The sequence below is a fragment of the Pinus tabuliformis genome, chromosome 7 (assembly GCF_031772625.1).
Source record: "Pinus tabuliformis cultivar Carrire ecotype Pingquan chromosome 7, CPIR1, whole genome shotgun sequence".
Lineage (NCBI taxonomy): Eukaryota > Viridiplantae > Streptophyta > Pinopsida > Pinales > Pinaceae > Pinus > Pinus tabuliformis.
In genome coordinates, this window is record NC_142293.1 from 1,099,540,045 (window position 1) to 1,099,564,674 (window position 24,630).

General features: G+C 40.6%; 1 protein-coding gene across 7 annotated transcripts in view; it reads right to left on the reverse strand.

Moving 5' to 3' along the window:
* Positions 1 to 24,630, reverse strand: part of LOC149251389 (uncharacterized) — a 368,168-nt gene that overhangs the window by 234,682 nt on the left and 108,856 nt on the right. For all 7 annotated transcript variants that reach the window (XR_016266877.1, XM_089459404.1, XM_089459406.1 and 4 more), the window contains 2 exons: positions 2,904 to 3,018; positions 2,567 to 2,681 (listed from right to left, as the gene is read on the reverse strand). Coding sequence is in view for 6 of the 7 variants with exons in the window: in XM_089459404.1 (XP_089315530.1) it covers positions 2,567 to 2,681; positions 2,904 to 3,018 (230 nt within the window). In the remaining variant the exon portion in view is untranslated. The remainder of the gene's footprint in view (positions 1 to 2,566; positions 2,682 to 2,903; positions 3,019 to 24,630) is intronic.

The following is a 24,630-nucleotide window of genomic DNA, read 5'->3' on the forward strand; positions in this document are numbered from 1 at the left end:
TTAGTGGGAAAATTAAAAATAAATTGCCAGAAAATTAAATACGTGGAGAAAGAATGAATATTTCCACATGAGAAATGGAGTGGAAATGACATGGAAAATCAAGTCAAGTCAACGGTGAGTCAAAGGACAAGTTGGAAGGTGATTTGACACACACATAACCAAATGAGTTATTGCACTAAATAGGGGACGAGTTACTCCTATGATTGAGGGATCGATTTTCCTACTTGGCAGCTAGAAATCTCTTGGAGATCAATGCATGATTGGGAATATTTGATTGAGGGTTTTGTGGAATATTGTCTTCACTACACTCCACTACTCCTCACACTTGTACACAGCTACCTACTTCAGCTCCATGCAGCAGCTAGTTCAGCTACACACATATCATACTTGGCATCTCTATGCATGGCAGATTGGCACACAATTTGGAGAGGTTCCATCACAGATATTTTGTTGAGATTTGTGTGGAGGTTTGCCTCCTCTCACCCACTCATTCTTCACACATGGCAGCTCACAAAAAACGCACATGGAAAAGAGGAATACACTACCCCACCTACCAGAGATCGAACTTCACACTTGCCTTGGCTCTCACACATGCAATTCGACTTGGCATTGAGATTGTCACTCTTGCACCACTTGTCATTAGACTCCTTCATTGGGATTCTCTCCATTTTTTGTATAAATCAACCATTTGAGCTCCCATTTGCTCATGATTCGAAGCTAGATGCTTGTTACTATACTCGAATATGTATTGCAATAAAAGCAAAGACTTTGGGGGATAATTGTTGGTCTGGTGATGCTATGCTTTGTGGATGAGGTAAAATGTATTTGATTTTGTTCTTCATGCTATGATTATGTTTCATTGAGGTGTATTGCATAACTAGTTGATTTTGTGTATTTCCTAAGGGCATTATTGTCTAGGGAAGAAAGATTGCAATTATTTGCAATCTCCCTTGAGCTTGCTATATCTTGAGCATTGGTTGCAATTTTTTGTTCTTGATTGCACAACAAATTCAACTTTGCTTCTATATGACAAGTCTCCTTTTTCACTAACAACTGGTTTTGCAAGTGTTTTATTGTTTTAGGTTACCAAGTCCCTTTAGAGATTGGGGATGTCTTCAGTTGGACCATCTATCTACAAAGACCTCAAAGAGCTCACAAGTCACTCAAGCTAGGACTTTCCAAGGACATTATTTGACAATTGATAAGGGGGTTTCTATAGGCCTCATATTCTTCCTTCCATAAAATTCGAAATTCAGGTTTATTGGTTACTTTTAATTGTGCTTCATTTTATATCAAGCGTATAAGGCTAGATCACTGGGCTTAGGCCCATCTTTATCTCATTAAATCAACTCTTGTGAGTTGATCTTAGTGAGGAGATTGTTGTAATATAGGTGTAGTTGAAGTTGTATTTGATTCACAAACTTTTTTCCTCTCATGCATTCGATTTCCTCGTATATTTCAGCTCCTTATCTCTCTTGCATGCTAACTTGTCCTATTGATTGTGCATAGGGATTGGAAGTGATTTCAATTGGAAAGAGTCTTAGAGGCAATTCAAGTTTGGGAAGGAAAATCAAAGTGCATGCCTTGGAGTCCTTTCATCTTTGAACCTTCAAGATTAATATTCTCTCCTCACTATTCATCACCTTTTCTTCTAGATCCTCACATGTGGGAAGTTGTAACCATTCATATCTCTTTCCTCTTTAAAGGCCTTCAAGTCTTCTTCAAGGAAGTTTCCTTTGTAAACAATTTCTCAAGTAGAATCTAAAATCATTCATTCGTAACCTCTTGGGAAAGAGTATCCTTGATCCTCAAGAATATTGTAAGCTCTTCCCAAGCTAAGCCCTCGTTTCTATAAGTGGGCTCTCATCACTAATAATAAAACTAATCATTCTTCCTTGGGAGCTTGGGGATTACCCCTTGGCATCACATCCTTCTCTCTTTTGAGGGAAGGAAATCATGTGTGCTTGTTGTGACTTTGCATTTCTTCCCTTTTCATTTGCATGCAAGTAGATTAGCTTCATTTCCATCTTGTTTCATTCTAATCCTAATGATCTAAGTGCATGCAAAGTTTCTCCATTTATTAATACACTTCATTTGATATTACAAATGAAAATTACAAATTGTAACACAATGCATAAAGATATAAGCAAAAGTGCAACTATATAAAAGGATTAGTGTAACCAATGTTGTTAGTCACAGAACAACCAATGCTTTTGTATGTGATTGACTACACACCAACCATCAATTAATTTGCTTGCCCTCACTTTTCCAAACTTTTCCCCTCTAATGAGCATTCTAATGTTTTTGCTTAGCCTGTAATATATGACCATTACTCTCATCAATAGATGTTACTGCTTAAACATTGAAGCAATAAAATAGAACTTTATACTCAAATTAGCCCTAAGACAAGAATGGGGCCAATGGGTTTAGTGGCTCAAGCTACAAAACAACTATATCAAATTTTACATTCATCCCATTGAACCAAACCAACAAGAAAATACTTAAGAAAGATAGCAAAGTAATATAAAACTAAAACATCTAGCTTAGCAATGTAACAAGGACTTACTATTCCAGCTAATTTCTGCAACCATAGGTAAGTTGGGAAGAGAACTTGGTAAACTGAAAGATGGAACTTGCCGATGTATAGGTCTAAAGATAAAATCTTCTGGCTTTGTGGATGACTAATCAAATGCCACAAGAAAAAATAGTAAAAAAATGATTAATAAGTAAATGCATTTATATCAACCAATAAAAATGATAAGATAAGCAACTAAAATATACGTAATCCATCAATTCTAATTGATCACTTAGGCAAAGAATAGCATATCAAGATAGTAAGTTAAATAGCTCATCTTCACTAAAAGCTCCAATTCCAAAATAAAACATCAAAAATCAAGCCTTACCAATGTGCTTCCCTGAAGCACACTTTCAGGTGGTGGAGGCAAAGGGATCTGCTTTAGCTCTTTGCGCTCTTCAATGAAGGGATCTCCTACATCAAGGTTATCCACTGCCATAGACCTGGACAAAAAAATAGATGACAAATATATATTTACTAATAAAACAGTGAAATATTCCAATTTCAGAAATCTGAAGAATTTATTTTTTAACAATGTTTCCAAGCCTTATAAGCAAAGTGAATAATGCATTCTGATCTAGTTCTACCATGAGAGTTTGAAATAGGGTAGGAACAACAATAAATTCAAATCAGAAAACTAATAATCCTTCTAGATAAATATCACATATCTTTTATCCTGTCTTAATAGAATGAAAAATTTATATTGTTGTCGTACATGACCAAAATTGATCAAAAGGACTGAAAACTTCAGTTTATGATGTATCAAGGGAGTGCTCAACGCATATCTAGAAGTCTATGAAAACGTTACAAAAACAACAAATACATCTATGTGAAAACTGAAATTTATCTGACGGTAGAGAAAATACAGGACATATCAGAGGACCTGAAGGAAGCAACTTAAAATGTCTTTTTTGCACAGGCATAGCATCAAAAGCTGTAACCACAGGTGGCACTAATATCTGTAAACACAGGTGGCTAGAATCTACTGTTGAAATTTGGGGCAGATTTGGGATGAATTTCCCCAAGAGAGATCCAATTACCCCAAGGAAAAGCCCAGCTACCCCAAAGAGAAACCATTTTGCCCCAAAAGAGAATTCAAAAATGGACAAAAGAAATATTACTATTGATGTGTTCACATCGGCTTGGCACTCCTCTCATTATTATTTGATGTGAAAAAATTATTTGAGCAAGCAATTTGGTAAATATATTTAAAAGAATCTTTATTAATATGTAGTGGACTATATGGTGAAAAGTTCAAGTTGGCTTGGCTTGAGGAGTGCCCTATATAGGGCTAGTCATTGCACTCCAAGATAATATAATTAAGAGAGGCTTGTCATTTGATCAACATCACATCATTAAAGAAAGAGTTCTGATCTGGCCGCAGACTTATAAGAGCACATTCAAGTGAAGAAAGGACGACTTGTTTGACATCTTTTCTGTGTTTGATTGGGCCAAGTTTAGGCAGATGCTGGCCGCATGAGAGAGCTGATGTCTGGGCACATTTTTTGGTGTTAATTTTCTGTGATCTAACCACAGAGGTGCTGTACCTTATTGGAGGGCTGAAACACCAAGAAAAGGACTATTTTGGTGTGCCGTGAGGGCTATTGAAGAGTTTGAGTAAGGCCGCATGCCAGAAGGGTCTAGCGCAGCATGTTCAGGGGCTCGAAGAAGGATTAACACAGGTCTGATATGACTGAGGAAACGCTAGCTGAAGAGCACTTGACCAAGGCCGACGTTCAGTCAAGAGATCCTCAGAACCGTGACTTTTTCAGGGCTGTAGGTGACGTTTTGTAAAGGTAGATCAGTCTCTATATGCTGTTGTGTTGCTAGGGATGTAGAACGATGTTTAGTATACTGAAGAGCAGTTGAATCAGCCTAAGACCAGTGACTCGGAGGGTAGTTAGTGGCTAGTTTGATGAGCCCTAGAACAGTGGACAAATGGCAGATTTGTCACTATGTGTGAGCAGTCCTGTAAACCCTTAGGATTGACTCTCTGAAGGAGCAAAGAGTGATACTTTGGCCGGCATATAAGTGTGTTTGTGACAGTGATACTTTTGTTGTTTTTGCTAGGTCAATTAGGCCTAGTAAAAAAATTTCAACAATTGTAACTACTTCTAATGATAATCCACTTTAATAGAGCATTCACTTTGACATTTAGAGCATAGTAATCATTAAGCAGTTACACTTGAAAAATTACAACCATAAATAGTAGATAAGCAGTAGAACATAAAGATAATGAACAGCAATACTTTTACCCTGGGAAAACCCCTCTCCTAGGGGCAAAACCCAGCAATCTTTCCTTCAATAGAGAGAGTAACCAAATAGCCAATGTCCCACAATAAACCAGTCAAAGGTCAAGCCTTTTACTAACCAATAAAACCAGTCCAAGAACAATAAATGTACAGATGAGATATTCTAGTCAAACTTCAGAAATAAGCTTGGTCAACTATAATCAAAGCCTGGTCAAACTCCTTGAAATTCTGATCAAAGTCAACAGGGCCGAATCTGCAATTAAAGCCAACAGGACCAATCTGTAACAGTCAACAGTCAACCCTCTGAATAAATTCGATCAGAGCAGCCTTCAATTTGCTGGTCAAACCCGCAGTCAAAACGTGGTCAACGTAGTCAAACAGCACCCAGAATTCAGTCAACGCACTTCTGTGATTTGTCAACAGTCGGAGGTCAGAGATCTGAGGTCAATGCAGTCAAATTTCTTCCTTTCTGCTCCATCACATGTGTGGGAGATGCTGAGGCTACTGCATATCTGAAATTTTCTTTTTGGAGTGCGAGTTGCTTGGCCAAAATGACCTCCAAGTGATCTTTATTTATATGTTATCTGTCCTGGGGTTTGGGGCCCATCAAGTGGTGCCACTGGGTACTGGAGCTGACCTCAACCAGCATTAAATCAAGCCTTCAAAAATTAATTTTGTCATGAAAAATACTGACCGAAGCTGCCATTTTTCAACAACTTTGACGGTAATATAAGTGTGTTTGTGATAGTGATGTTATGACAGTATGACAAGTGTCCTTATGACAGTGATTTATGGCAAGAGTTCTTTTGACAGTGATGTATGACAAGTGTCCTTATGACAGTGATTTATGGCAAGAGATCTTATGACAGTGATATATGACAAGTGTCCTTATGACAGTGATTTATGGCAAGAGTTCTTATGACAGTGATATGTGACAAGTGGTCGTATGGCAGTGTCTGTAGAAATTTCTTGATATCCTGCAACTGCTTGAATGAACAAATCTGAAACTAATTCATTACATCAAGACAGGATTTCTCTACGATAAATTGGCAGCAGAATAGAAACAGAATTAAAACACAGTAACATGATATCCAACAACACAATATTTTCTAGGGAACCCAACTGGGAAAAACCTCTGCTAGCTGTATAATTTTTTTGACAGAAAATAGAGCAATTGATCTCGTTACAAGGAAAACTGTTTCAACAGGGAACACACTTATCTCACTGCTTGAACTAAGCTTGAAACCTCCCTGCAAGAAACCCAACCCAGCTCCCTATTTCCTTGCGCTGTTTGGCTCCCATTTGCTAGCACTGAACAGCCCCTATTATTTAGGAATTAACTCCTAAATATTAGTGCACTTCTGCAAGGAAATTCACTGTCTCAAATCTGCGTATAGGCTGCTGCTCCTAGATACGCTCTTCTCACAACAAACTCTCACACAAAACTCATGCTCAACAATAATGTACAATGATGTGCCTTTGTCCTCCTTTTAACCTTTTCAATCATGCTAAATCTGGCAAGTATAAATTTGGAATATGAGTTGAGTTCGACTTGTTAACTGAGTCAAACTGACTCTTCAACTCATCCTGCCTCAAATAGAACTTGAAGCTCTCTAACTCATCCCTCTCCAACTATAACTCGCACTTGGGGATTGACTCAACTGCCTCTCCAACTCTGCACATGAGTCAAACTATCACCATGAACTTGTCCTATTTCCTAGGAACTTGTGCGTGCTAAAGGAAGACTGAGCAAGGTCTTTCTTGAATAAGGCACAAGTCAAGAAGACCTTTCTCCCTACTATTTTCAACACTCCCTCTTAGCGAAGAAGGGATTTTGCACAACTCCCAACTTATCTCTAAACTGAACAAAAGTGCTTCTTGCCAATGCCTTGGTCAAAATATCTGTTGTCTGCTCCTCTGATGGAATGTACGGTAGCTTCACTATCCCTTTCTGCACACAATCTCTGAGATGGTGATACCTAACCTCAATATGCTTTGAGCGATCATTAAACACTGGGTTTTAAGAGAGCTTGATGCAACTCTGATTATCACAACGTATCACAATAGGCTCCATCCTCTATCTGAAAAGTCCCACAAGCAACTTCCTCATCCAAATAGCCTCACATGCTACCAGACTAGCAGCCATGTACTCAAACTCTGCTGAACTGAGTGTAACTGATCTCTACTTCTTGCTATACCAGGAAACAATTGCTGACCCAATGTTGAAGACGCCACCTGAAGTACTCTTTCGATCTGTGGAGCACCCTGCCCAATCTGCATCTGTGAAGCCCTCAAACCTCACTCCATCAACCTGTCTGTACCACAACCCATAATCCGTTGTGCCTCTGAGATAACTCAAAACGTGTTTTGCAGAAACCCAGTGAACTCTGGTCAGTTCCATCATGAACTGACTCAGTTGGTTGACTGCAAACCAAATATAAGGTCATGTGTTGACCAAGTACATCACCACCCAATGAGTTGCATGTATACTATAGCATCCACTCGCTCTGCTCTACTGGCATCCCCCTTCCTCTAGTTTGTAACTAGAGGCGTGACCATGGGCCTACAATCCTACATATGAAATCTTCGAAGAACCTCTGTAGTGTACTTCCCCTGTCCCACGAAGATCTCACCATCAACTTGCCAAACCTCTAGTCCAAGGAAATAGTGCATAAGCCCCATATCCTTCATCTCAAACTCCCTTGCAAGGTCCTCCATGCAATCCTGGATCAAGTTGTCTGCTCCAGTGAATATAAGGTCGTCAACATAGAGCACTAGAATGAGCAAAAGCCCTCCAACCAAGACGTACTACAGGTTGGCATCCACCTCACTCTTAGTGAAGCCCAACCCTCAAAGGTAGTTGTCAATATGAGTGTACCATGCTCTCAAAGCCTGCTTAAGCCCATAAAGAGCTCTCTTTAGCCTACACACGTCTCTGTTGAACTGCTCAAAACCCCTATGGTTGCTCCATATAAATTTCCTTCTCAACCACTCCATTGAGGAATGTTGTCTTCACGTCCATCTGGTGGATCTTCCACCCCATCTACGCTGCAAGTGCCAAAATAGTCCTGATGGATGAATACCATGCTATTGGGGCAAAGGTCTCATCATAGTCTATGCCCTTAATCTATGAGAATCCTTTGGCCACAAACCTGGCCTTGTCCTTCTCCACACCCTAATCTGCTCCATACTTCACCTTCTACACCCAGTGTAAGCCAACTACTGATTTTCCCTCAGGTCATGACACAATATCCCAGACATCGTTCTTCATGATGGAGAAATATTCCTCCACCATGACATCCTGCCAAACCTACTAATAAGCTACCTACTTATAACTAGAAGGCTCAATGTCCACCACCTTTGTCATTAGTGCCATATAACTTGTGTACTTTTGTGGTTGCTTTCTCTGCCTGAAAAATAGAGCTAGGAGCTTCAACTTGCTCTTGGGCCTCCTGAATCAACTTCTCGGCCCACTTAGCTTTCTTCCTCCCTATGCTAGGAGTCTCTAACTGAGTAGTTGTCTGCTCTCATCCTGGTCTCTTCTCTTCATCATCCTGCGGTGGATCTTGTTGTGAGGGCCTCTTGCCACCTAGTTGAGACTCAATCTGTGATCTTGGGTTATGCTCCTCCTTGGGAGCAAGTAGCTCCTCCATCTCGGTACTCCAACCTGTTATGGCTCTGAGGACTCCCTTGGAGCCCTTGACTCCTCAAACCTCACATCTCGCATGAAAATTGTCTTCTTGAGTCCTGTTAGATACGCACTGATGCCTAAGTTGTCTCACTGTATCCCACGAAAATACCCTTTTCTTGTAATATCCCCAATTTCGATTTTACGCATTAGAGACTATTTTTCGAAGAGGCGACAATTCTAGCATTGGGACTTAGGAGGAAAAAGGGAAATTGTAGTTCAAGTGGAACGTGGGGCCCACAAGAGAGAGGAATTTGTCCCAAGAAGGGAACTCACACTCTTGGAGGAGAGAGAAAAGAGGAGGGGTGCAAATTAGGAGAGAGAAAGAGTGGGGGGCACCAAAGGAGAAAAGGAGGCCAACAATTATAAATAAGGAGAAGAGGCCTTCATTTGCATCTTTTGACAATTTAATTTCTGAACACAAGTTTTCTTTAGGTGTTTAGCCAAGTCAACCGGTATTGTTTAGCATGAGGGATTCCCAAGTAGGAAGTCCACCTCTACCATCGATGAACTCCGAGTGTCACCCTAAGAGAGTAGAGAGAAGTTTATCTCAAGACTTCTAAAGGAGCTACATTGCAAATCATTTCCAGTTGATGCATATTTTCCTTGGGCACAGAAGTTGTTCAAGGCACCCCAATTGAGATCAGCTATAGATTGCTAGAGTTCTGTAGGATTTGCAAGAGATTTTCCCACACATTGTCGGAGATTTTGTAGCGAATTTGTTGGGCTGTGAGGAAGGGATTTTGAGGAGCCATTTCCCTCACTCTAAACATTGCGCACGGGTTTCTGGCTTAGCCTACACTAGGGAAGAAGGGAGAAGAATTTGCAGAGAGATAAGGGCTGGAGATAGGAGGTATTTCTTAGTGGAGAATCAGCCGGAGCTGGGAGAAATTTCCCATGGTAGGTTTGGGGCATAATTCAGTAATATCAAGGTTGTGGGGCGTTTTCTGATCAAATTGGGTAGTTTGCACTTATTGGGGGTCATCAGGGGTCGATGGATTCAACCCAAACCCTTTCTGGGGTTTTGCGGGTTTGGTGAGAGGAGGCTAGGATTAATTTTGCAAAATTTTCTTAGCAATTCTGAGGACAGAATTCCTAGTTCCATCCAACAATCAGCAGCAGAATATGTTGGAGGTGTTGAAGAAAGTGTAACTAGGTTCGGTCTTCATAAATATGAAATGTATTTTTTATTCTTGTATTTTGTAAAAGAAAGCAAAATGATTATTATTATTAAGCTTGGGTTTCTTGGCCAAGAAATTTGTTTTATAGGTCAAGCACTAATTGAAAGTGCTTCTAGGGTTGTCCTAGGTCAAGAAGTCAAATAGGGACATTGTCATAATATGAAGACCCCATCGGGCATCTTGTAAATTGTAAAAAGAATTATTTTTGTATTTTACTGAGTCTTCCGAGACCAAGTCGTCTTGCCAGCCTATCAAGTTGACCTAGAAGCTGGAATTCGTACCCCTTGAAGACCTATATATAGGAGAAAGTTCGACCTCATTTGGACACATTCATTCCTCTCTCTCTCTCTCTCATGTGAAGGAAGAAGCCGAAAAGGGCAACGATGAAGGCAGAAGAAGGAGAAGTGTTTGGGTTCCTCTCTCTCTCTTTCTCTCCACACGTGCAAAGAAGAGGGCTGAAATTTTGCAGCTTTTCGCTAGGGTTTTTGCTGCTTGGCTAGGGTTTTGTTGTGAGGATTCGATTTGATGAGAAAGGGCTGAAGGAAGGGCCAACAAAGTCCCCTTCTAGATCCAGAAGACAAATTAGGTCAAGCGAGGCAGTTAGAGGCAAAGAAGAAGCAGTTCTAGTCCACACGTGTGAAGTATGTAATGTCCCTTCCTAAATAATTTTGGAACAAGATTTAATCTTGTATTATGGGGCCAATTTTGGAGTTAGTGGACCCCATTCAATGCTATTAGGAGATTAGACTAGGAGAAGATGTTTCATTTTAAAGTTAAGCTACACATGGGGGCGACCCTCAATAGGGAATTACGCACTCCCTAGTTCGATATGCAGAGAGGGGAGATAACTTTTGCATGGTGTTGGTTAAGTGGGGCCCATGATGGAGGACGAAATGGAGGGAAAATTCACCCACGAAAACTATATAAGGAGGGCAGCTCTCCGCTTCTCATTCATTCATGTGTATATCGATTTCTCTTGGTTGCTCGAGCTGCTTAGCCGAGTCACTGGTTGTTTAGCACGAGTTCTTCAGGCGAAGAGCTCATCCTTTCTTCGAGGGACTTCGAGTGCCACCCTAGGAAGGTTTCCTTCATTTCTTCAGGAGGAGATTCACATTGTGATTTCCAGCAATAGCATTTCCTTCCAGGTGGTGCGTATTTCTGGAGGATGCAGTGAGAGAGGAGGCCAAGTTGTTTGTGGAGCTGAGCAGTAGAGTTTTGTTGTGAGATTTTTCGAAGGAGAGGCTAAGGAGGATTGTCAGCCTTTGGGGGAGTTTGGGAGCTGATTGAGCTTCAAGCTTGGCAATGTGACTTTCGCACTACCTGGGCCAGTGCAGAGGCAGTGTTTGGGGAGCTCATTTGGTGGGTAGAGTATCAGCCCTTGAGGCTAAGCTTTGTCGTGGAGGTTGGAGGAGCCATTCGGGGTGAAGTTTGCTTCCTTTCCAGAGCTGGGAGGAAGACTTTGTGGCCATTTCTTGCAGGTCGTTTTGTTGGAGCTGCTTGGAGGGCGTAGGCCATAGAGGAGGTCGAATTTGGGTGGTTGGTTCCAGGCCAAACCCTTTCTGGGTTTTTCTAGGTTTTGGCCAAGGAGTTTGTGGCTGAAGTTTCATCATTTTCCGAGCACCAGAGGCGAGGTTTCTTGCAGCTCCTTTCCAGCCAGCAGTTGTCGTAACTAGGAGACAACGCAGAGCTTTAGAGGAGCAGTTGCTTTCTAGCATTTGGGATTACTGTCGACACCTGGGTTCTGTCTAGCTTGCCCTTGAGGCAAGCCCAGGTGCTCTTTCCACACTATTGTACATTGCTCCATTAATAAATAAAATGGCTCAATTGGTTCCCATTTCTGTTGTGTATTGAATATTTGCTGATAGTTTAATTTTTTTGTGCAAAAATCAAATTGGCTTTTGTATATCACTGTTTGTTTAAGTTTGGAACATTACAAAGTAGCAGCTATTGTTGAGGGGCCGAAGTTGCAGATCTATAGTTAGGGCCGAAAATTTGTGGCTAGAGGTCGAAGAAGTGTTGCCGAAAGAGATTCTGCTAGGTTTGGAAAGCAATAAAGCAAGCACATTATTGAGAAGTTGATCTTGGTCTTGGAAGGGCTTTAGTGTTGGTCAAAGGTCTTGGTATTCATCAATAAAGAATTTATAAGAAGAGATTGAAGGGTTTTCCTCTCAAGAGGAGAGGTTTTGCCCTGGCTTGGAGCCTACATCTTGTGTACTTGTATCTTGTTGATCTTCTTGTTTTGGTAGTTATTTGATGATTGAAGAACACACTATAATAATAAGAACAAGATAATCCTAACAAGTAAAAAGACATCACAAGCAGTTACCAAAGTTAGAAGAATCATTAATGTCATCTTGCCCTAGATTCTTCAACATGGTATCGGAGCTATGGTTCGCACAAGGCATGAAGAAGGTCAACTCTATTATGAAGAGCCCTGAAAAGAAATGTTCATCATTAGCAAGTCTCATCAAGCAAGGTTTCAAGGCAGTATGGAATAGTCTCTTTTCCAAAGATCTCAAATCTTCAAAGAATGAAGGATTCTTCTTAGCCCTCACTGGAACATTTCAAGATGAAAATTTATGGGTGATAGATAGTGGAGCTCCAAGACACGTGACTGGATATCACAAGCAACTCAAAACCCTATCCAAAGGGAATTCCTCATACTCTGTGGAGCTTGGTGACAACAAGAGCTATCCGGTAAAAGGCATTGGATCTACATCAATTGAGCTGGAAGGAGGAGGTAACATTCATCTCAACAACATTCTATATGTTCGTGCAAAAATCATATTTCTATTTCATCATTAGAAGAAAAAGGAGATAGAGTTGCTTTTATAGATGGTAAAGTAGTGGTTTGGGCTAAAGATTCTAGCATTGAAAAAGCTAGAACCATTGGAGTTCGAGAAGGAAGACTCTACAGACTCTCATCTCCTCTAAGTCAAGCACTTGTCCACATTGAGATAAGTCCGTGTGAACTTTGGCATAGAAGATTGGGCCATCTTCATTACAAGATCTTGCCAACTCTAAACTCCATTGTAAATGGGATACCAAATCTCAAAGAAGACCATGAAGGAGTCTGCAAAGGTTGTGCTCTGGGAAAGAATGCAAAGAAACCATTTGCACATAGTACATCTAGAGCTCAAGAGATTCTAGATCTCATCCACTCTGATGTATGTGGTCCCATGTCTAAATCACTTGGAGGTCATCTATATTATGTTACTTTCATTGATGATCATTCAAGGAAAACTTGGGTTTATTTACTTAAATCCAAGGACGAAGTATTCATAAAATTTCAAGAATTCAAGGCAGAGGTAGAAAATCTTACAGAAAGAAAGATAAAGATTCTAAGGTCAGATAATGGAGGCGAGTATACTTCCAAAGAACTCATTGCTTTCTGTAAGGAGGCTAGGATTAAGAGGGAGCTTATAGTTCCATACAATCCCGAGCAAAATGGAGTAGCTGAACAAAAGAATAGAGCTATAGAAGAAAGTGTCAAGGCTATGCTCCATGATCAAGATCTACCGAAATTTCTATGGGGAGAAGCAACGAAGACTGCAGTATACATCCAAAATAGAAGTCCTCACAGGTCACTTGGCAATATAACTCCAGAAGAAGTCTTCACTGGGAAGAAACCAAATATTGATCATCTCCGGATATTTGGGTGTCCTGTATATATTCACATTCCCAAGGACAAAAGAAAGAAGCTAGATCCCACAAGCAAGAAAGGAATATTCATTGGATATAGCAACTCTTCCAAGGCTTACAAGATCTACATAAAGGAAGGACATCAAATAGAAGTAAGCAGAGATGTAATTTTTTATGAGAGCATTGCCTTCAAGAAATCCAAAGATCTCCCATCTGATTCTGATGAGGAGGATCTTCCTATGTTTGAGGAAGAAGTTAATAAGGAAGAAGAAGTCTCTCATCATGAAGAAGAAGGTCCCAGTGAACCAATCTCTCTCCCTGAAAGAAGAAAGAGACCTAACTGGTTAACTTCTACACTTCAAGAAGCAGAAGGTCACACCGCAAGAGGAAGATTCAGGGAGAGAAAGAAACCAAAAAGATACTCAGGATATGTAGCATACATGTCGAAGCTCATTGAAGATGAACCTTCCACTTTCGAAGAAGCAGCCAAACACCAAGAATGGAAGAATGCAATGAATGAGGAATACCAATCTATTATGAAGAATGGAGTCTGGGAAATTGTCCCAAGGCCGAAAAACAAATCAATGGTAACCTCTAAGTGGTTGTATAAGATCAAGCATGTTGCAAATGGAAGCATAGATAAATTCAAGGCTAGATTCATGGCTCGAGGCTTCTCTCAGGAAGAAGACATTCACTATGAAGAGACCTTTTCTCCCACAGCAAGGTATACCACGATCCGATCTCTAATATCTCTGGCAGAATCAATGGGATGGAAGGTACATCATATGGATGTCAAAACAGCATTCTTGAATGGTAGCATAGATGAAGAAGTCTACAAAGAACAACCACTGGGATTCGAAGTAAAGGATAGAGAAACTCATGTTTGCAGATTGAAGAAGACACTTTATGGCCTCAAGCAAGCTCCTAGGGCATGGTATACTAGAATGGATGCATACTTGCAAAGCTTGGGCAGATCCAAATCTCTACATCAAAGTAGAGAATGATGAACCTGTCATCATTCTTCTATATGTAGATGATCTTCTAATAACTGGTGATGAAGAAAGAATTCAAGAATGTAAGAAATTTTTGGCAGCTGAATTCGATATGAAGGATCTAGGACTTATGCATTATTATCTAGGACTGGAAGTCTGGTAGGAACTGAATGAAATCTACCTAGGACAAGGAAAGTATGTGATCGAGCTATTGAAAAGGTTTGATATGATGGAATGCAAACCCATGACAACTCTGATGATCACAAACTTGAAAATGTTAAGGAATTCTGAATCCAGTCCAGTGGATCCTACTAAGTACAGACAACTGATTGGCTCCCTGATGTATCTGGTGAATACTCGGCCAGACATATGTTTTGCAGTAAATGTTCTCAGTCAATTTCAAATGGAGCCTAGACATGATCATTGGATAGCTACCAAGCATATACTGAGATATCTGCAAGGAACCGTCCACTACTGCCTGAAGTATGAAAAAGGAAAAGATGTTCATCTAGAAGGATTTACTGATTCCGATTGGGGTGGCAGTGAGAAGGATGGAAGAGGCACTATAGGAGGATGTTTAAGCTTGGGATCCCCCATGGTCTCTTAGATGAGCAGAAAGCAAGACACGGTGGCTTTGAGTAGTGTTGAGGCCGAGTACATTGCAGCCTATGAAATGAGCAGGGAAGTGGTCTGGTTAAGGAAGATGTTATTTCATCTGTTTGCAAGACCGTTGGACCCTACCACAATACATTGTGATAATACCAACTGTATAAGACTGTCTAAGGACTCGGTATTTCATGGAAAGATGAAGCACATAAACAACAAGTACCACTACATTCGAAAGTTGGTACAAGATGGTGTACTGAAGCTGGAATATATCCCCACCGATGATCAAACTGCTGATATTCTGACAAAATCTCTTCCCAATAAGAAGATTGTATTTTAGAAACAAACTTGGATTTGTTGACATATCTTCCCTAGTTGAGAAGAAGAGATAGTCACATCACTCTTGTCTTCATTTTGGAAGAAAGAATGGAGTATTGAGTAATCATCTGGCATCCGATACTCCTTGAGGATGTGGTAGGGCGTCCAAAATAAGAATAGGCAAGAGGACCGATATTCTTTGAGGGTTGCAGACCCAAGATAAGAATAGTCCTAAAAGGTCATACTCGGTGAACACCCGGGTGGGTATGTACCTTGAGAGACAATGATGAAGGTGTCTATAATCATTGGTCTCGCCAACATTGTGCTCTGATCTATTGAGAAGTAGAGTTGTTAGTCAAGGCCTTGCTACGTGACAATGTTGGTTATAATGATGCTATACAGATGGATTACTAGTCTGGCTCTTCTTATGAGATCTCTTCAGTATTGAGAATATCCATGTACCATTTACGAATACCTCCCTAATTAAGGAGTGTTGAAGAAAGTGTAACTAGATTCGGTCTTCATAAATTATGAAATGTACTTTTGATTCTTGTATTTTGTAAAAGAAAGAAAAATGATTATTATTATTAAGCTTGGGTTTCTTGCCCAAGAAATTTGTTTTATAGGTCAAGCACTAATTGAATATGCTTCTAGGGTTGTCCTAGGTCAAAAAGTCAAATAGGGACATTGTCATAATATGAAGACCCCATCGGGCATCTTGTAAATTGTAAAAATAATTATTTTTGTATTTTAATGAACCTTCCAAGACCAAGTCAGCCTAGAAGCTGGAATTCGCACCCCTAGAAGACCTATATATAGGAGACAGTTCAACCTCATTTGGACACATTCATTACCCTCTCTCTAATGTGAAGGAAGAAGCAGAAAAGGGTAGCGAAGAAGGCAGAAGAAGGAGAAGAAGTGTTTTGGGTTCCTCTCTCTTTCTCTCCACACGTGCGAAGAAGAGGGCTAAAATTTTGCAACTTTTCACTAGGGTTTTTGTTGCTTGGCTAGGGTTTCGTTGTGACGGTTCGATCTGATGAGAAAGGGCTGAAAGAAGGGCCAACAAAGTCCCCTTCTAGATCCAAAAGGCAAATTAGGTCAAGTGAGGCAGCTGGAGGCAAAGAAGAAGCAATTCTAGTCCACACATGCGAAGTAGCAACTGTTGTCGGGGGGGCGAAGTTGCAGATCTGTAGTTAGGGCCAAAAATTTGTGGCTGGAGGTCGAAGAAGTGTTGCCGGAAGAGATTCTGCTGGGTTTGGAAAGCAATAAAGCAAGCACATTATTGAGAAGTTGATCTTGGTCTTAGAAGGGCTTCAGTGTTGGCCAAAGGTCTTGGTATTCATCAATAAAGAATCTATAAGAAGAGATTGAAGGGTTTTCCTATCAAGAGGAGAGGTTTTGCCTTGGCTTGGAGCCTACATCTTGTGTACTTGTATCTTGTTGATCTTCTTGTTTTGGTAGTTGTTTAATGATTGAAGAACACACTATAATAATAAGAAGAAGAAAATAATCCTAATAAGTAAAAAGACATCACAAGCAGTTATCATAGTTAGAAGAATCATTAATGTCATCTTGCCCTAGATTCTTCAACAGGAGGAGAGCGCAGTTCACCCTAGGATCATTTCCACCACTTGGGTCCGTGAGATTTTTCTGGGTCTTGTCAAATATCTAGTGAGGAGGCCACCATCAGAGTTTCATTTCATTCTGAACACTCTTCAAAGCAATCCTCTAGTTTCCTTCCAGCAGCAGCGAGCAGTTCCTCCTAGGCATGTGTAGTTCTTCCGAGGGGTCTTTCCAACATTTGAGCATTGTAGCCACTCTTGGGTTCTTTCCATAGCTTGCAGTGGCAAGCCCAGGTTCTTCTAATCTCATTTATTGTACTCATATTAATCAAAATTAATACAATGAATCAGATTTTTTGCTCATATTTCCATGTTCAAATGTGTATGGCTGTGCATTTCTAAATTTTGTAGTTGTAGCTACTTCATTGCTTCTGTTATCTACGATTTTTTTTCATTTGGAATATCACATTTCTACTATGAACTCCAACTTCTCCCTGCTATCTTTGGACACATGGCAATAAACTCTTGTGCCAAAGGTATAGAAGCGTGAAACATCAAGCTTCTTACCTGTGAAAGCTCCTTTGGTGTAACTCAACCAAGAACCTTGTGTGGACTCCTGAACTGTAGAAATATTGCAATGTTGCATGCCTCTACCCACAAGAACATAGGTAGTCCCTGATCATGCAACATGCTTGGCCGCTCCAACAATACTACGGTTCTTCCTCTCAGCCACCCCATTCTGCTGAGGGTTATGGGGTGCTATTAGCTCTCTCCTAATGCCCTCATTTGCACACAACTCCTTGAAGACATTGGAGACATATTCTCCACCACTGTCACTCCTCAGTGCTCACTGCCATGATCTTCTTCCTGGTCTAGTCTTTTACCAAGGCCTTAAACTTAATGAACTTGGTTAAGACCTCATTTTTCTTCTTCATAAAAAAATATCCAAGATTTCTATGAATAATCATCAATGAAAGTAATATAATACCTGTGTCTCATAAGAGACAGAGAAGAGAAGGTCCCGCATACATCTAAATGCACCAACTTCGAAATTCCTCTGGCTTTACTTTCTCGGTCTTGAAAAGAAGTCTTGGCATACTTGCCAAGTGTGAACCCCTTGCACACACTATGTTGATAAAAACTGCATGTTGTTAATCCTGTGGCAATCTATTGAAGAATCTTCAGCGCCCCATGATGCAAGTGTCCCATGCACCTATGCCAAAGTTCTCCAACATCTCTACCTTGCTCACCACCTGCCATGCTGCTCAAGGTTATGCATGTCTCAACCCACAACCTATAAAGGTTCTTCACCCTCACACTTATCTACTTCAATGCTCCAAAAGCTAAGTGCTTGAGATATGCCTTACCTCTGTTGAAGATGACACCATATCCCTTGTCCTCAAGGGTAGCTACTGAAACAATGTCCTTCTTTGGTCCTACAACATAGAGGACATCTTTGAGATGGAGAGGGCTCCCAGACTCCCTCACAAAGTTGACAATACAACTCCCTTGGATGCATACGTGCCATCATCTCCTAGCTTGATCTAAAATCACATGTCCTTCTCCTACAGCTAGCTGAAATACTCCTAGTTCCCGGTCATGTGGAAAGAAGCTCCAGAATCAACATACCACGTGTTGCTCCCGACTAAGCTTGCCATGCAAGTTATCAATGAGGTATCTTTCTCAAACTGAGAAGCAAACCCATCTAACTCAGCTAATGCAACCACATGATTCTTACTAGACCTCTTATTCTAATTTGGACACTTAGTAGCATAGTGCCCAAACTCATGGCAATGGAAGCACTTGATTTTACTCTGATCCTTTTTCTTCTTCTCTCCCTTCTGATTAGACTCAGCCTTCCCTTTTCCTTTCTTGTCCTTGGCCTTGCCTGCAAGAGCAAAATTCTCCTCGTCCTCAGTCTTTGTTGATCTACCATCTCAAGTTCCTCTCTGGATCTCCATCTGAACGCAGTCAGTCCAAAACCTTTCCCAATTGGGAAAATTCTCTCTGCCACTGACAACATCCTGGAACCCAAACCAAGACTCGTGAAGTCCTAGTAAGGCAAGGCTCACAAGGTCATGCTCAAGTACAATGACACCCATACCACTTAGTGTTGAAAAATGTAACTAGTGTTAGTCTTCATAATTGTATTTGTGTCATAATGTAATGTATTTGTCAAAAGAAAGAAAGAATAAAATATTGTAAAAGAAAATTGATTTATTAAAGCATGGGTTTCATGCTTGTGTCAACGATTTTTAGGTCAACCTCCATTGTAGGCTTCTAGGGTTTATGACAAGAGTCCTTGTCCATGTCATCATGTAATAGACCCTTCTTGGGCCTCTTGAGTAAATAAAGAAATTTATTTGTGTCAAATAAGTCATTTAGGCCTCCTCCACCAAGTCGGTCTCAACCTCGACAAGTTGGCCTCAAACTAGAGTCAGAAACAACTATAAATAAGCAGTTACTCGAACTCATTTGGAGACATTCTCAACAAGTTTGATCTGCAGTTGCTGGAGAAGGAAAAAGAGAGTGAAATTCAAGGAAGGAGGAGAAAAACCCTAGCGAAGGAGGAGACATTTGTCAAGAAAGAAGTTGTTTTTCTCTCTCTTTGACTCACATATGTGAAATTTTGAAGTTGTTGGGGAGGCCAAATTTTCAGATCTGCAGTAGGGTCAAAATTCTGTAAGCTGGGGGCCGAAAAACTTGTCTTGTTGCTGGGTTGAATCTGGGAGGCAAGAGGAGACTACCGAAGTTTGTAGAATCGTCTTGGAAAGCTGACTTGGTGGAGGAGGAAGTTCTTTTGGTCAGGTCTAAGGTCTTGGTTTGTCTCAATTTGATTTGAATCTATTAGTGGAATAGTTTGATTGGGTTTTTGAATTGATGATTGCTTGATGAAAAGAAGATAAAAGAAGAACATAAAGAAAGTTAATAAGACTACAAGAATGTCACAAGTAATTATCAATATAAGAGAATCTTTTTGCCTTTCTGATTTTCTAGCACTGAGCTCATCTCAAACCTTAGTGAACTTCATAAGATATGTGATGATGGGCTCTCCTTGTCTCATATGAATATTCCTTAGCTTCTCTTGAAGAGCAAGTTTCCTGGCATCACTTGTACTCTGATATAGATCTAAAATAGTTTTGAACATCTTAAAAGTTGTCTTCTTCTCATGGATATGAGGAACTATATGATCTTTAAGCCCTTCTAGAATAATCCTCCTGGCCTTGATATCATTCTTAGTATATTGAATCAATTGTTGTGGATCTTGTGGTGGTGGTATAGTGTTCTTAACAAACTCTCCCACCCCATGATCCTCCAATACTATCATGATCCTCCCTTTCCAAGAGATGAAGTTAGAGGCTCCCTCTAAATAGTGGTCTGATCTCAATCCTTGGAACGCCATCCTGCTTACCCAGAGACCTCTCCTTCACAAATCTGATCTTTGTTCTTCAAAACTTGATCACTATGTGTTGGTTTTTATGTTGTTCCTTTCTTTGATACCATGTAGAAATTCCTTGAAATCCTGCAACAACTTGAATGAACAAATCTGAAACTAATTCACAAGACATAGGATTTCTCTACGATAAATTTGCAGCGGAATAGAAAACAAAATTAAAACACAGTCACATGATATCCAAAAACATAATATTTTCTAGGGCACCCAACTGGGAAAAACCTCTGCTGGCTATATAGTTTTATTGACAGAAAATAAAGCAATTGATCTCTTTACAAGGCAAATTGTTTCAACAAGGAATACACTTATCTCACTGCTTGAACTAAGCTTAAAACCTCCCTACAAGAAACCCAACCCAACTACCAATTTCCTTGCACTGTCTAACTCCTATTTCCTAGTGTTGGACAGACCCTATTATTTAGGAATTATCTCCCAAATATCAACGCACTTCTACAAGGAAATTCACTATCTCAAATTTGTGTAGAGGCTGCTCCTAGATACACTCTTCCCAAAACAAGCTCTCACACAAAAACTCATGCTCAATAATAATGTACAATGATGTTCCTTCGTCTTCCATTTAACCTTTTCAATAATGCTAAACCTGGGAAGTGTAAATATGGAATATGATTTGAGTTTAACTTGTTAACTGAGTCGAACTGACTCTTCAACTCCTCTAGCTCAAATAGAACTTGAAGCTCTCTAACTCATCCCTTTCCAAATATAACTCGCACTTGGAGATCGACTCAAGTGCCTCTCTAACTCTATGCATGAGTCAAACTGTCACCATGAACTCGTCCTATTTCCTAGGAACTTGTGCATGCTAAAGGGAGACTGAGCAAGGTCTTTCTTGACTAAGGCACAAGTCAAGAAGACCTTTCTCACTACTATTTTCAATAGTGTCCTTATTGATTGTGAAGAGTCAAGACAGAAATGCTTGACAGAGGTATGTGCTACTTGTGACAATGATATGGAGGCAGCCTTATGGTTTCATCTTTAGGAGACCTATCAAAGGTCTTCTGGAGGCCTTGTGAATGCCTCCTTGATTGGTGTGTTTGTTTCCCTCTCTTGAGAATCTTGTATGATCCAAGGTTGGCCCTAAGAGGTCTAATGTGATTGATGTGAAAGACTTGTGTCTCATTATAAATGTACTTTGTATCTCAGCTGAACAATTAATTAATAACTAAGAAGAAAAAAGAATTGATTGATAGTTTTTGGTAGCACCAGAAGTGCTCTAGCCTTGAAAATTGGTGGAGAGGCTAAGGCACATGAGTTCTAAAGAACCTAGAAATCATTTAGTGAAATTCCACCTGGATTGTATTTTATTAAAATAATTAATATTTTTTAAGGGGTTCCTAAGTCTAAACCTAAGAAAATTAAAATATTAATGGGTATTAATCAAAATATGGGTGAGAATGATCTAGAAGGCGGATCAAGTCATGTTTTAATCTTAGTCGTTGATGACTTAATCTCGATCATTGAAGTCTCAACGAGAAAAGTATAAGGAGGTTTGGGGTTCAGTTAGAAACACACAGAAAGTTGATCAGTCAGTTCGATTTTCCTAGGGCAGGGCTTGCTAAGCAATTTGAACCAGTGATTAAGCAGTGAGGATCAGAGGCAGTACTAGAAGGAAGTGATTTCCAGTTCCAGCGAATATACGTCAAAGAAGACAAGGAAGGAAAATAGAGCTAGCGTTGGGCCAACAAGGGACAGTGTAGCAGCTAGAGGAGATTGACGTAGAGGGAGAGTGCAGAAACTGGAGGAGGTTGATGCAGAAGTGTTGGGGGATAAGCAGAGATCAATGTCGAGAATCACTGAGTGATTGACAGGAGAAATCTCGATTTCTCAGCAGCAGCAACCCAAGTTGACGCAGTCAAAGGGAGTCTCCCCGCAGAAGTCACGCAAAGCTGCGTAGGCTCACGCAAAAACTACGCAGTGTGTCATCCAGGAGCTAGGGACAGGATAAAATCTCCAAAATCAGTGTGAGAGAATTCTCAGTTATCTTCTCTGAGTGGATTGCCATTTTCTCTAGGGCATCTAGATTGTATTCAGATATTTACTGCCAATAATAGAAACCCTCAGATCTGTTGCACCGGTTTTCCCACATTGGGTTTTTCCGGGGACGATTGTCCAAAAACAAGTGTGTCAATGTGATTGTTCATATGCTAATGTTTCTCTTGCCTTTTAATTTTCAGTTCTTAATTTGTGAAGTTTGCAGCTGAATTTATTTTGATATTTACTGAAGCATTGGTGAATAACTTATTGTAAATAAGTAGGAGAAATAAATCAATTACTGCAGCAAATTTTCACATGGTATCAGAGCATGGTCCAGGCAAGATGGAAGAACATGGAGAACAGTAGGGATCAGAATATTTCCGAATTAACTTCCAGGCTGGAAGAGGAATTTGCTTGCTTATCGAGTTCTGCATCAGTCGAGGATTGGTACATTGATAGCGGGGCTTCAGCCCATATGACTGGAGAAGGAGAATATGTCTCGAGCTATCAGGAAGAACAGATGAACTTCCGAATCACAATGGGTAACAAGACGAAATGCACCCCAGTAGGAAAGGGAACCGTTACATTCCAGACAGCAGCAGCAAATAGTCTTCGGGCCACGAACATACTGCATGTGCCAAGTATGGGAATGAATTTGATTTCTGTATCTCAATTACAAGATAAGGGATATGATGTGTACTTCATTGGTAGTAGAGTATATGTCAATAAACCTAAGTGGAAAAAGAGGGCCCAGATTGGAACTCGAAGCGACAGGTTGTTGGAATTTCTAAGTTTAACTTGTTAGAAATTCTTCCTGTATTATCTGGTTTATTTCTTCCTACTTGATTAATTACTTATCAAGTTATTTACCATGTAAATACTGAAAATAAACACAAGTTCAGTACCAACATCTACACATCATCAACTGAAAGAAAACAAACACAAGATTAAATCAATGGTCCATCAATGGCTAAGATTAAATCTCTAATCAACAGCTAAGGTTAGATTTGGCTTGATCCATGACTTTTGGACCCTTCTAACCTAGTTTTATATTAATACCCATTAATATTTTATTTTTCCTAAGTTTAGACTTAGGAACTCCATTAAAAATATTAATTATTTTAATATCTCCCAAACCAGGTACAATTTGTCCAAACCATTTCTGGGTCTTGGAGATCTCATGTGCCTTAGCCTCTCCACCAACTTTCATGGCCAGAGCACATCCGATGCTACCCCAAATCAACACTCCCTCTTAGCGAAGACTGTGCTCTAGTAATACTCCTCACTGAGTATCACCCTGATCATCCAGCATCGGTCCCTGTGTTGATGCTAGGCCTCCCCGCCCAACATCCTTTCCACTGCTACATCATGTACTGCTGCCCATGGCCCTATCACTGCCACTGCCACTACTGCATGCATATGACAGCTCCCTCTGCATCCGTGCTGCTGTTGGTCCATACACCCAGAACTGCGTCTGCACTACATCCCCTTCTCCTCATGCCGCATCGTGCTACTGCAACCCAATTATTGAGAAGTAAGTAACTGATCCACCCAACTCTGACATCCCTTTCAGGCTAGAGACACTCCCGATGTTGAAGCTCCCTCTGCTACTAACAAGTGCTCCCTCTACTGACATTTGCGTTGCTGCAACAACTCCCTGCATCTCGCACCGTTGCACACCTCTCTGTGCCATCTTGCACTGGCGCAACACTACCATGCCTCTCACACTGTTGCAGCCTGCTATCCTCGCGTTGTTCAGGGACACCTGCACTATAGCACTCTTTGTTGCTTCATCCGCATCCGTCTCTACCGACATCCGCCAGTCCTGCTACTCTTTAGGGCTCCCATAGCAAGCTATAATCCAAGAGGTTGGGTACCTCAAGGATCCTGCCCACATCGCTTGTAGTCCTCATGACTATAGCTCGATGTCCCCCCACTTCTTCTCAAGTGGCACATGAGCACTCATGGCACAATCGTCATCCTCCTCGACTTCTTTCTCCACCCTCACTGGCGCTGCCTTGGCCTCGGAAGCCTCTCCCTTGCTCTTCTTCCTCGAACACTGGTTCACAAAATGACCCACTGGTATCAGAGCAAGTTCCTCATATAGAACACTATAGGACACCGCTCATAAACAGATCATAGATCAATACACCAGTATTCTTGACGTGGTTAAAACCCTCAAAGAGGGAAACAGTCCACGGCCTGAGCCAACGCGACCACTTCACGCAATTTATTAATGTAAATGAAAGAAAATTTACATAATCTTCTCTCATGAACAGTCACCTTACAAACGACCCTCCATGCTCTTTAAATAGAGATCATGGACCAATCGGATGTTAAGCCACGGAAGCAAAAAAAGCATGGAGCT